Consider the following 14115-nt stretch of genomic DNA (forward strand, 5'->3'; position numbering starts at 1 on the left):
TTTTGAGATCATCCAAAAAAATACACAGGTAAAAAAGTTATATACAGCTCATATATAGTGGCCAAAATACTGATATTTTTAACTTGCTTCACATAGAAGAATTTATAAATCAAATTAAAAATATCATTGTCTCGTCCACTTAAATTGGTCATCAAAAGGGGATACGCTCGAAACGCCGTCGTTTTATATGGCTTCTGGGACATACTTTTTTCAAGTCAAATTTTAATTTTTTAATTTTTATTAATTTACGAAATAATGAAGAAAATATTACTTTTTTCTGCAATAGCAAAATACGAATTTTGTGTGTTCAACTCGCCATAAGTTCTACAATAAAAGATATTTGTTATGTATAAAAATGTCAGAAAATATGCACCATCATATAACGAAATTAACGGTATTTATAGAATTTTAAAGAAATGTCACTAAAAATTGGTAACGATTTTTATTTTTCTCATGGCGTAAATTAGATATTGAAAGTTTCAAACTCTTCGGGAGTCGAACGAATTTTCAGAAAATTTAAATCAACGGTCACCTCAACTTTCGTTAGGATTCATGGAAGTTTTTCGGAAATTATCATAAATATCATAAATAATTGCATTATTTCTACCGGAAAACTCATTAATCACCAGTTTTGAGACGCAGGAAAATCTGGGGGTGCGGTAATATTGCAGCTCTAGTCATAGTTGGCGTCCTTTATAACTGAGACTCTAAAAGAATCGTTGGTGAAGATTCCATTTTAGTTCCTTGATATACAACCGATGGCTATATGAAAAAGGTATTCTGTTGATAACAATTTTCAACAAAACCATAGAACCTGTCACATCTCTTGTCCAATATCTTCCTTTCAAAAATAACTAATCTCTATAATTTTATTTTCTTTATTAAATTATTCTCAGTGCAATATCATTAAGTCTATATAATAAAGTAAAAGATGTCTATTAAAAAAAATTTCGAAACTGAAATGATAAAAAAACGAATGTTTAATTAAAATCTACATACTCTTTCTCGTATACGAGTCGCCACAAAAAGACGTTTTCTAATATAGTATAAAAATAAATCGAAGATGAAATCGATACAGGAGAATAAGTCAGCACAGTCAAGGATTAAAAATGCAAACAAAATTTATAACATTCACCAACTGTTTGCAGCGTTTTTATCCCATCAATATTTCCAACTTTATTCTTACAATATAACAAAATTTTTTATCTTTTCAGTTTATAAGAGCCTGACAATCTTAGATGCCCGAAGCTAAAGTGCTCTGATCGCTTAGTCAATAATTATTATCAAAAAATTAAATAATGCCTGGATTGCAATTATGTCTGGAATTACCGGAGAAGGTGCGAACAGCGGCGTAGAGTCTATTTTTAAGGTTGGCTTCGTTGGGAAACGAGGTCGATTATCGTACACGAACATGCGAGTTCGCCATCGAGCCAATGCTCGCCCTTCGACTTTAGGACCTTCGTCCTGATCGTAGGACGATAATTTCTAAATTAAAGCCCCACTTTACGACCGCATCGTCAATTTTTTTTTCATTCTTTTTTCCCTGACATAGTACTTTCCTTTTCGGTAAACTCACACATATTTGAATTACATTCATTGTCACTATCACCTCATTCCCTATTCTAATCTTTTCCTTTTAAGGCGTAATCAATACATCCCTTCTATCACTAATGCCATGGGAAGATCTTCCAGTCGATAACAAAGAATCTTCTAGATTATATATTCCTTCACGCACTAAATCTCTTCTGATCCTAATTTGTAAGCTTCTGATCTCGGCTAATGATAAAAGTCCGCCCTTATAAAACATGGATGATATGACCCAGGGATATATAATATTGTACTGTATTTGTCGGGGAGTATTCCATAAAAAAAGAAATTTATTTTATAGAACAAAATGTATGAGTTGGATGTTTCCAGCTAATTTAATTCTTCAAACTATAATATGAAAATAGCTGCATTCTCATTTTCGGGTGTCTCAATTTTATAGCCATTCAAAACATCACCAAATAGGCGTACTTTTAAGAATCAGCGTTGTTTTTTATGTTCCCGGAGAAGAAGATATCACAAAACCTCTATGTTAAAATAAAGCGCAATATGATGACGTAGAAGCAGGTTCCGGAGCTTTGTACGATATTATAATGTACTACGTAACATCGCTTGGCCACTACTAGAACCCTTGTATATATAGTATAATAAAATAAAATAATAATATAATGTCAAATCTTGCAATGTACGATATCACGATTTTACACTATTATAATGCGATAATTACAATATATGGCGCTGGAATTACGGTATGTATTGCAATTCATGCGATATCGTTTTCTCAGTGTTCAACACCATTTTTATTCAAGACGCTAAATTTATACGAAATTATGACAAACATTCTAAATTTTCAGTTTTCGTACAACAAAAAAAGTTAGGACATAAGAAGCAACTGCGATGTAACGGGTAATGCTTCGCGGATATTTACCAAAATTAGGTAATTAGGTCAGCTGTTTTATTTTTTAAACGAAAATTTGCTTCGGGTGTCTCTCTTCTATCATGGCAGCTACGACCAACCCATTGCAAAATACAATCTTTTAATCCAAATGTATTAAAACTGTTGTAAAATTGATCGTTCGAGTTTCCAACCAGTGCATATTATAATAAGTTCTTTATTTCTACTATATACATATTCCAGTAAGGCGATAAGACGTATTTTCAAAGCTTTGGCCAGCAAATTAAAAAAAAAGGAACAGGGTATAATTACTAAAGGGTTCAAGTTCCAGACTATAATAAATAAAGCATTGATATCAAAGTTTAACTAATTTTATTAGCACGTTATAATTTTCACATTTTTAATAAACATTTTAATTTAAGTAAGATCTGGGATGAGACTTAATATCCTGAGAGACGTGCCGTGACCTGTGACTTATTGTAGATCTTGAAGGATATAGATATAAAGCGACCTCAGTCACCGAAGGTCTTCGAATGTCTATTTTTGGTTGGTCGATAACTCTTCTGGAGGAAACGTGAGACGGCTTTTGCGTATTTTTTCTGAAAAAATCAGTTCGTAAACTCCCTTGACGAAACTTCAAGAACTCTTTACCTCTTCTCATCCCTGTCCTAAGCACTCCCACCACATCACCTATTTAATTCCCTCTCTTCAACTCCTAAATAACCTACCCCACTCTTCCACCTCGACTCTCTTACCCCCTTAACCAACCACTTCTTTCATCACTCTGCACTAACCCTCTTTAACATCCCTCGTTACCCTTAGGAGCCATCCATAAATTACCTAACGCAATTTTTCAACAATTTTGATCCACTCTCTCCCCTTGTAACGCTTTTTCGAACTTTTCCCCGCAGTTTTATCGCCATTATGTAAAACAAGGCTAGACGTCCCCTTTCCCCGAAAAAAGTATAGTATCATGAAGTTTATGGATGGCCCCTTGCCAGCATTCTGACCATCGTCTCCGCCCTCATCAACTTTGCTACTCCTTCTCCTCAGGATCCAAACCACCTATACTTCTATTCCCATGTCTTCTTCCTCATCACATCCTTTTCCCCTATCCGTCTCTTTTGTCCTATTTTCCCACCAAACCCTCACCCTAAGCAATCTATCCTCCCCCTATAATCACTTCCCCCTTCTCGTTGTCACCCACCTACACCTTTCTGTCGCTTTCTCGTTCCTATCATCTTTTCTCAAATCCTAGACCATCACTCTTCCATCAGCCCTTCAGACATTCTTAGTAAAATTTTGGATTCTAGAAACAACTTGGTAGCCTATTTACTACTAATACTAATTCTGTATGCTTAGTTTTTATTTTAACAATTAAAAGAAAATTGAATTATTTATGAAAAAAATCATCTCAGAATTGACTATTTAACAAAATTTTAATTTTCTACTTTGTCTATTTCGAGGTTAAATCTTTTGACAGGAGAAAGAAATAGTAAGATGAAATGAAAATTATCTTCGTAAATTTTTGTTAACAAATGCTATTTTTCAGAGGAAATCTTCTAGAATTGTCACTTCATAATAAAAATCTTGCCGCAGCGCGGACATACTCTAATCGAACGCTGCGAGTGCGGCTCGAAACGTTGAGGGTGCGCACTTGGTGGATTTCGTACCTCAAGCTCGATAATGTTTCTAACTCACGCTTTGAGCTGCGTTATTGTACAACCCCTACATCTGTGCCTAGACAAGTCCTGGGCGAAAATGTAAGGGATGTACACCGACAACTGAAATTTAGCGATTCTGAATTATCTTTTGTTAAAGTTCTTTAAAAGCAAATTCTCAGATATGATTTAAAAACAAATTTGTTATTAAACATTATATTGTATCTTGTGCGTTTTTCCAAAATTTATTTTGTTTATTTTTAATGTCATTTTTCACGATTAAAACAAAAAATACGCATCTTATCAAAAAAAGATCAACAACAAATTTGTGTCTTTTTTGGGTGTACAATTTTGGTCTGATCTCCCTTTTTTCGTACTTTTAATAGTTTGACCGCAAAATGAAATTTTATGTTTTTCATTATTTTTTTCGCGATAAAAATTTGAAGTTTCAATTTTTTATGAAAATTCAAAAAGTTGTTGTAATTATCTTTTAGTGCTTTTAAGTTTTTCTTCTCTTGGCTATTTTCATTTCGTGCATTATTTTAATTGAAATTTTCATGTTCGTTTGTTTTCTCTTAATTTTTCAAATGCTAGACTGTCGTATAAACTAAAAATATACATAAGTGCAATCTCACTCGAACTAGATACACTATTTGGTTAGAAATAATACTTTTTTATATTTTGCAATACAAAATTATTTTTTTTTTAACAATTCGTATTAGCGGCTGTTCCAAATTTACCAGAACGTTCGTTGCTAATGTATAGCCGTATCTATACGGGACTTATTTCCCTTGGATTTCCGATCAGAATCCGAACTACATATTTCACAATTCAAAAACATACGTAAGGCCAAGCGAATCTTTTCGTTTGTAAATGCGCTCTGTACTTGGTCACTTGTAAAGATAAAAAAGACACAAAGTTCTTTAGGTTGTTTTTTATTTGTATGCTGATGACGTGTTACATGTCTTGTACAAACTTTGGAACCGCAAAGTGCTTTGCGCATCTTTTTATGTTGTATTTTTGTTGTTGTATTTCATTACAGAAATGGACAATAAAAATATTTACCATTTTTATAAACACCACTGATTAACAAATGCATTAAACGGTCACTCTGATCAAAAAAATTCATTTTTTCGCATAATTGTTAATTTGATCCCTAAATCAATATTCTGATGAAGGAAACTGATGGAACTGATGAAACTGATGAAACTAATATTCGGATGGGTCAATTTAATTTGATCATTTTTTTCGAAAGTTATCATGCCTATAGCCCAGTACAGACAGACACCTTGGTACAAATCATTTGTTCTAATTCAAGGGATTTCGAAACCTGGAGATTTCATGAAATCCAAGAAAGTCAATTTTGACATCCCTTCTCATTGAGAGGAGAATGTAAAAATTATTCAGGCGGACTAATTTTATAATTTTGATTTAGACTGTTTTAAAAGTACAAAGAAAAACTTTAGATTCTTTCGATATTTTCTCGCACGAGAAGCTATTATTTGATTAATAGTAAATATTTTTCTATGGCCATATGAATGAATAAGTGCATATAGCCCGATAAATTTGTGAAATTTTAAGGCCAAAACGAACCCTTAAGGTTGAAAAACGAGTTTTTGGGGCGCAAAAGTTATATTGTTTCGTTGACCTTAAAAAATAACCACTTGCCGTTGCTTCTGGGACATGAATATAATGCCAATAAATTCAGGATAGCTCCTAACACCACCTCTACCCATTACTCAAACCGGAAGGTGATAATTTTTTATGTTTTATTGGACGTTATTTTGTGCACATAATGTTTATAAGGCTGTATACACATAATGCCTAATAAATTTTATCGAAAATTCGGTTAATGTAGTGTTTTTCATACAAATGGTTACAAATAATGACGCAAGTAAGTTTATGAACAATACAAAATTTTATTAATGGTACGTATATTTTGTAAAACAGTTGGAGTGAATTTGTTATTATAGAGTGAAAGCTTTAGGGATTTAGCTCTTAAAAATGGCTATTTGTTAACAATAATTTGTAAAGACAATTTTTTATACGATCTCAATACTTCTTTCTTCGTTTAAGAGATCTGACCTTAAAATAGACGAATTACAAGATTCATATTTTTGCATTTAATATAATTTAAAATATGTTTCGATTTTTTTTAAAAAGCTTGGTCCAAAAAAAAGTGAATGTAGAAAAAAGGTTTATTTTTTCGTAAAAATTAAAAAAAGTTAAAATGTTTTCATCAATAATGAAATTGTTTCGAAAAAAATTACCCAGTTAAAGGAAATTTTTAAACATCTTTTAGGAAGAGGTATTTAGATTTTAGAAATCTGCATTTTCCATAAGAGTAAACTTTGAAAAGGGACCTTGAGTCAAGAAGGAAATAATTTTCGGACGCTCACCTGTCAGCCATCAGTGTAATAAATGTTCATGAATTATTCTAGCCTCGTTCATATTCATAGTACTTTGGTCCTAAAATCTAACATTACTAAATTGCTGTGAAAGGATTTTGATGTTAGTCAACTGTTAGTATGGCAGTCATTGAATGTTAAGAACCTCTTTTGAGACCCCATCTTTGAAAACATAGGAGCAAAATATTCTAAATATTATACTTTATGAGAATTCTCGAGTTCAACTATTTTAATTAAAGGAATTTATCAAAATAAAGGTTAGGACAAATTTGTGTGAAACTTTTGGGTATAGAATATTATTTTAAGCAACATTTTTAAAAATTCTTCGTTTTTCCAAATTAGAATATTTTGAAACTGATTTATTGAGAAAAAAGCGTCGTTAGATAGAAAGCGTCTCTAATTAAATTCTAAGCAAAATGATCATAAGACTGTGTTTTTTCTAAAAATAGAGTTTTTAATGCGCTCTATGAATTACAGGAATTTCACATTTTTCATTATTGCAATTTTAAACATTAATTTATATTTCATATAATTTACCTGAAAGAATTACTCAATATGATTTCGAAAATAAAAGGCAAAAATTCTTCGTCTTAATTGATTGAATATGCAAATTGGAGAATCAGAACAAGTCTTTCATTGCATCTGTGAAGTAAATACCTGGTATCAGCAAAAAAGTTGTAGCTAAAGAAAAAGAACATCTAATGTTTTCCAGCAATTAGGAGGAAGTGGCTATAATTTTACAAGGGCGTTCTGCGCCAACAAATTACTGCAAATTACTGCCGTAGTCGTACGTGCATCTCGCTTTTTTGTCACAGTAGATCTTTTTTAAATTACGTAATAGTTCCATTAGGTATTACTTTAATACGATTTGATTACATTAATTTTTGGAAGAATGTTTAGAAAGTTATCAACTCAGGAGAAATAAAACCTAAATTCTTTTCGAATATTTAGTTGCTATTTAAAAAAATATTGCGCAGAATAATTTGGTAGAACAGGCACTTTGTTCATCCGAAGTTGGCTACTCTTGACATTTTTTCTCCGTCTGCGGGACAATACATTTTCTTTGAACAATGCACGATCGTAAGTCAACTCTTCACAAAAAAACAAACATAAAAGGTAATTTAAAAATGCTGAAAGGAGTCATTTGTCACACATGCAATGTTCGCTACTTTTTTCTGGATTAATTGTTTATAAAATGAGCTCCACACTGAAAGTGTCTTTCAGGAGTGTAATGCAAGTCTTTAAACTCATAAAATATTTATTATAGTACAAATGTGTTAGAAGAATACATTTAATATTTCGAATATCTCAGAAAAGTGAACTCGGCTAAAGTCCCAATCGAATTGCCGATATTTAGGGGACTTTTCCAGACAACGATTGAACCAAGCCTCCGCCATGCTTGAGCCTAGATTAGTTATGGTTTAAAATGGTTAGACTCAACGCCGGCGACTGTGTTTTTGGCACTGCATGTTTATGATACGTGATGTTCAGAACTCGCTCTCCTGAATAACCTCTTTGTTCTTGTCTGCTCTACATTCGGCCAACCTGACCGTTAGGTCGTCCTAATTGTAGCCCTGAAGATGCACCCACCATCGAGCTACTCGAGGCTCTATATCTTTCTTATTTGCAGTAGCACGTTATGCACTGCAATCTGTAACGACCGTAAATTTAATTCCTAGTAAATAAACTCGGGAATTTTTCAAAGCGACGAAAACTGCCAAGGTCTCTAAATCGTAGGAGTCGTAGCACTTCTGTTTCACAATTAGGATCATAAATGGTTTAAATCGGTTCGATTAACTAATATTGTTTTCATTTCTTTAACTACTTCGCTTTCTTTTTCTCCCCAAGACCAGGGTACATTTTTTCATAATAGATTCGTTAATGGGGCAACTTTACGCCCAAAATCTTTGATAAACTTGCAGAAATATCCAGAAAGACCTAGATACTGTCTGACTTGCTTCACATTTGTTGGATTCGCAACTTTCAAAATGGCATCAATCTTATGCTTTCCTGGTGTAACCCCCTCACTAGAAATTTCACGACCTAAATAATCAATCCTGCTTTGAAAAATTTTGCATTTGCTAAGGTTTAGAGTTAGATTATTCGCTTGCAGAGCCTTTAACACTATCTCAAGTTGTTTAAAGCCTTCATCTATTGTTTCTGTGGCAATTAGAATATCATCCATATAAACAAATGCACAACCCTTCAAAACTCGGATCAGTGTTTTTTGAAAAATGGCAGGAGCATTAACTAATCCAAATGCCACTCGTAAACACTCCCAATGTCCATCTTCTGTGATAAATGCAGTTTTCTCTATAGAATCAGGATGGATTGAGATTTGATAAAACCCGGATTTTAAATCTAATGAAGTAAAAACCCGCTTGTTAGAAATTTGATCTATTTGATCGTCTGCTAATGGAAAAGGGTATTGGATTCGCTTGGTAATTTTATTAAGCCCCCGGTAATCTATAGCCATTCGTGGTTACCCATTTTCCATTCAGAGAAGTATTACAGGACTTGCGTGCGAAGATGTACTTTCACGAATTATACCGTTTTCAACCAGATCTGCCACTATCCCCATTATTATTTCACGATCCGATCTAGAGTGTCGATAGGGTCTACGGAAAATTAGTACCAAGTTCGCCGACACCGGTTAGTGAGAGCATGGAAGCTAACGGTGTAGGAGACGCCCGTTTCGCGAATTTTGACACTAGGCCTCGCGTAATTAAGGCTAGGGCCAGTTGGACGGACGAGCGCCAAGACACGACCTCACAGTTAGGCTACACGGTTTCCGGAGACAGCGCAATATCGCGAAAAGAGCAAGGGGTGATCAGGAGGTCTGAGAGCCACAGTAGGGCTCAGAGCATACCAAGCCGAAATCGGGAAAACGAAGCGTCGGTACCGCCGAGCCGTAGCATTATGTGTCCATGGGTAAGCGGACCTACGGATCAGGCGACATACTACCCACCAACCGTGAACGCCCTAACGTGTGCTCCTTTAGTAACGACCTCGCAGCCGATTTTTACCACCGCGTTTATTAGGGGCATGCGTCCGCAGAACGATTGGAACAGCTGGATCCAGCAAGCTCCACTTAATATATCGACTCAGCACCGCGCAACGGAAAACTGGGACCAGACCATAGAAACAGAGGGCTACCGGCACCCGGGGGATTATCGAGACCCCGCGACACAAGAATTTGCTTCTTATGAGCACCGCGAGCAAAGGCCATGGGAAAGTAAAGAGCACCGAACGGTCCGGACCGCCGAGCATTACCCAGCGTCAAGCTTCTTTCCACAAATGAACCCGATATTAGCAAGGGAAGAAGAGCTTGAGCACGATAGACTAGGGGCAATTAGAGGCGGATTCGATAATTATGATAGATATGGGCCTCAAATTTCTCAGAGCAAAGGGAAGCAAAGAGTAGACCATGCGACACAGGGTATAGGGGGCTTGAGTCTACAAGACCATACCAAAGCGCAAAATTTAGCTCGGCCCAAGATACAAGGTATGTCCGAACGGGCGGACAGGGTCAACACAAGCCATATTGAGAGCTATGGCAACAGAATAGAGAGTAGAATCGGGATATGCAGAATAGGTACTCCCACGAGTGGGATGAAAGACCAGTAAATAGGGGCTATGCGCAGCGAGACGCGCTTGGGCGTACAGGTACGTATGAGTTTGAACCAGAAGGCATTACGAGTCACGGGTATGCTCAGGGATGGAGGCGAGGCCCCATACGACCCCTCAGCAAACCAATGGACGTGACAAGAATCGTGGAAGGATGAAAGGTTAGCTCCAACGGACAAAAGAGCTCAAGCGTGGACTACTTCTTGTGGAGGGTCGAAGAGGGCAGAGCCGCCTCTTTCCTCACGGACAAGGAGCTGTTAGTGGCTAGGCCCTTCCTTTTAAAGGATATTGCGTGGCACTGGTTCCCGCAGAACAGATTGAGATGGAACGCGTGAAACCAGTGCAAGCGGCATTTTCAGGCCCGTTTTGGGGTTACTTTCGACTAGGAAAGGCTGGAAGAGCAGATCCTCTCACGCAGACAGGACCAAGATGAACCGGTAGCGGACTATCTAACCTGCATGTATGGCCTATACCAGCTCTCAACTAGGCCGATGGATCTCGAGATCCAAATGAATAGGGTATACGCGAATCTTAGATCCGATTTTAGGAGGGCCATCAGGCGCTACGAATTTACGGACTATAACGGCCTGGTGGTCCGGGCGGCGGAATATTAACGCGTATAATCCACGTTAGGCGAGGATCTCGCTCCACCGCCCCCAGAAAATTCCCTTATTCCTGAATACGCGTACAAAGGGAAGGGGCCCTCGGCTAAAAAGAACAGTTCTGTGGCCGCTATCGCCCCGACCTCTGCTGATAGTAAAGTTCCACAGAGTTCATCGGAGTTAGCCGACCTGATCAAAACGCTTATCGCAGCCATTAGCAACGAGAATCGTGGAACAGATACGAACTCGAATAGAGAAGAGCCCACGAGCAAGCCCAGGTTCGACGAGTCCCATAGACGAAACGATAGGGGTTCTCGCAACCGAATAAATTCAACAAAGTCGTCTGAGGGGAAATCGGCCCAACTTATGAACGCGAACTCAGAGTCATTCACCCAAAAAAAAGTGGGATGATTCTGAGGTCGCGTGTTGGAACTGCTGACAAAAGGGTCACTTCCAAATGGGTTGTCCCAAAAGTCGGAGGCGCAATTATTGTCGCCGTTGTGGCAAAGAGGAAATGACCACGAAAGAGTGTGACCTTTCCGGAAACTGTTCGGAAAACCGAAAAAGGGAGAAGGCGTAAGGGTCAACCCTTCTTCCTCCACTCCCGAATTGACCCCTCAGGACGACCGATGCCTGCTGGAAGAGAACAGGCTGGAGTTAGCGGAGCCGGCAGTAGTGGGGATAGCCCCGGATACGAACCCCATTCCCTTAGAATCTTCGTCGACTTCGGCGAACCAGACCCCGGTAACGCGCACGGTAGAAATTGAGGATACTGTCGTTCTGAACACGAGAACGAGAATTAGGGAAAAACCGAACCCCTGGCAAGAGAATCAGGTGATGCTGGCCCTGCTCAAATCAAATGAGCCCCCGACTGCATCACCAAATGAAGGTCCTTCATTAGCGCTACGATTAGAAATTAAGGAGCCCCCTAGGAAGGACAGAGGGTTTACCTTGTAAGTCTTTACGACTGCCCGAATTGGTAATACCCCTAAGGTCCTTGCTCTAATCGATGGCGGTGCATCTCGAACAGTCATGGGAGAGATTGTCTTGGTTATCGCAGAGAGGTATCAAGCGACCCTGCACACGGCACCAAATCAGGCAGTTATGACTGCGGATGGTACGGTTAGCCAAGTTCAAGCCAAGTATTATCTCCCTATTGAGATCGATCGTGTTTCGCGAATGATGAAGATCCATATTGTCCTAAGCATGGGCGAACAAGTATTCTTGGGTATAGACTTCATTCACACATTCGGAATCGTAGACGATGGGAGCAAACGAACTTGGTTTATGTCGGACTACCCGGAATCAGTCCACCACTATACCGAGAAAGATACCGAGATGGAAAGGGAGAGGAGGGATGGAAGTCCGGCAACATTAGACCAGTGTTGCGGCCTCAGGGAAATTACAGCTGAGGAGCGACAATAACTGAACACGTTAGTTGCCAGGATTATTAGGCCCCCTCCTGAGGTACTTCCGGCCACCGACCGAATCACCCACAGCATAGACGTCGAGGGGACCATGCGCTATCTCGGGTTCCTAGTTAATCAGAAGGGTTTTCAGGTAGATCCAGACAAAATCGAGCCCCTTTTCTCATACCCAGCCTCAAGAACAATTAAGCAACTGAGACGGTTCTTGGGCATGGCATCGTGGTACCGTCGTTTTATACCCGATTTTGCATCCGACGCAAAACCACTAATTAAACTACTTAGAACAAATGTCCCATGGGAATGGGTCACGGAACAGGAAAATGCGTTCGCTAAGCTAAAAGAACAAATCGCGACGGCACCGATCTTGACTTACCCGGATTTCGACGTCCTATCGCGCCATTCAACAGGTCGATTGGCGCGATGGGCACTTGACCTCCTCGAATACGATTTTGAGGTCGTACACCGGAAAGGAGCTTTGCACCACGTGCCTGATGCCCTTTCTCGAATGGACGAGGAGGAAGTAGCAATCCCCATAGCTGCCATGGAGCCGGTGGAGGACGAGTGGTATCGTAAGTGACTGCGCGAGGTTGAAGAGACCCCCAGAAAATTCCGTGGGTGGAAGGTAGTGGATGGAATGTTCTATCGATACTGTCCGAATCCGTTGATAGATCATGTTATCGAAGACCTAGAGGCACACAATGACCCCCAAGCCGCATATCTGAGAATAGACAAGACGTACCGGAGAGCCTCGATTCAATATTACTGGCCAGGTATGTATCGGGATATCTTGTTATGGGTGCGGGCGTGCGGCACTTGTCAGCGGACCAAGGCTGACCAAAGGCCTGCAGCGGGCCTTATGGGCCGTAGGGTAGTGCAACAACCTTGGACGGTAGTGGCCACTGATGTAATGGGCCCGTGGCTAAAAACAGCTTTAGGCTTCGAATATATAGTGGTATTCGAAGACCTTTATACCAAGTGGGTTGAGTTAGCACCCATGAGATGGACTAACGCCGAGACCATTATCAAGGCTTTTGAGGACAACATTTTGAACCGATGGGGCGCACCGGAGGTTCTTGTGTCGGATAACGGAACAGAATATGTTAACCAAGCATTTCGGGGGTTGACCGAGACCTATGGAATCCGACTCTCGTTCACTCCGGTGTATCATCCGCAGGCGGACCCTGTGGAGCGTGTCAATCGAGTCCTCAAGACAATGATCTCAGCGTATGTAGTGCAAGACCTTCGGCAATGGGAAGTGTATCTCAAAGCTTTTCGGTTCGCCTACAATACGGCCGTGCATAGCACCACGGGTGTTAGCCCGGGTTATTTAAGTTTGGGTAGGGAACCGAAGCCGTGCAATAGCCTGCGCCGAAGGGTCGAGGAACCGACCGAATTGCCTCCACCAGACCATGAGGAATGGAGGCAAAGAATGATTAAATTAAAAGAGCTACAAGACCTAGTCTCCCTACAACACGAGAAAACGTTCGACTGTCAGAAGGTAAATTACGACAAAAGGCGGCGACACGCGGTATCTCAAGTAGAATATTGGTTCATGCGAAAACAGCAGGTGACATCATCAGCCTAAAAGGGCGTAACGAGAGGTTTTGGGGGTAAAAACCAAGGACCATACGTCGTGGTACGCGTTGTAGGACCTTCAGTATACGAATTAGAGACGGAAGACGGACAAGTAGTTCCTCTAAACCTTTATATGACTAGCGTACGGTAGATATGAACAGACCGCAGACTTCTGTATCGTCATTCTCGCAAGATAAGATTAAGGGCATGTGACACAGCTAAATACCTATATTACCGACCACAGTTTTTTAGTTCACTGAATGTTTTTTTGAGCCTGAGAACTTTTTTTGTAAATAAAATATCGAGCTGAAACTTTGGGAAATGTATTAGAGTGCAATAAAGTACGTTTAGGTACTGCATTTTGGTAGAAACTTC

General features: G+C 39.1%; 1 protein-coding gene across 1 annotated transcript; it reads left to right on the forward strand.

Annotated features, from left to right (window-relative positions):
* The first annotated feature begins 12256 nt into the window (after positions 1-12256).
* Positions 12257-12742, forward strand: LOC117176605 (uncharacterized mitochondrial protein AtMg00860-like). Its single transcript, XM_033366857.1, has one exon. It carries the CDS (start codon positions 12257-12259, stop codon positions 12740-12742), a length of 486 nt encoding a protein of 161 aa, XP_033222748.1.
* Positions 12743-14115: the final 1373 nt, after the last annotated feature.

This window comes from Belonocnema kinseyi, chromosome 7 (assembly GCF_010883055.1).
Source record: "Belonocnema kinseyi isolate 2016_QV_RU_SX_M_011 chromosome 7, B_treatae_v1, whole genome shotgun sequence".
NCBI lineage: Eukaryota > Metazoa > Arthropoda > Insecta > Hymenoptera > Cynipidae > Belonocnema > Belonocnema kinseyi.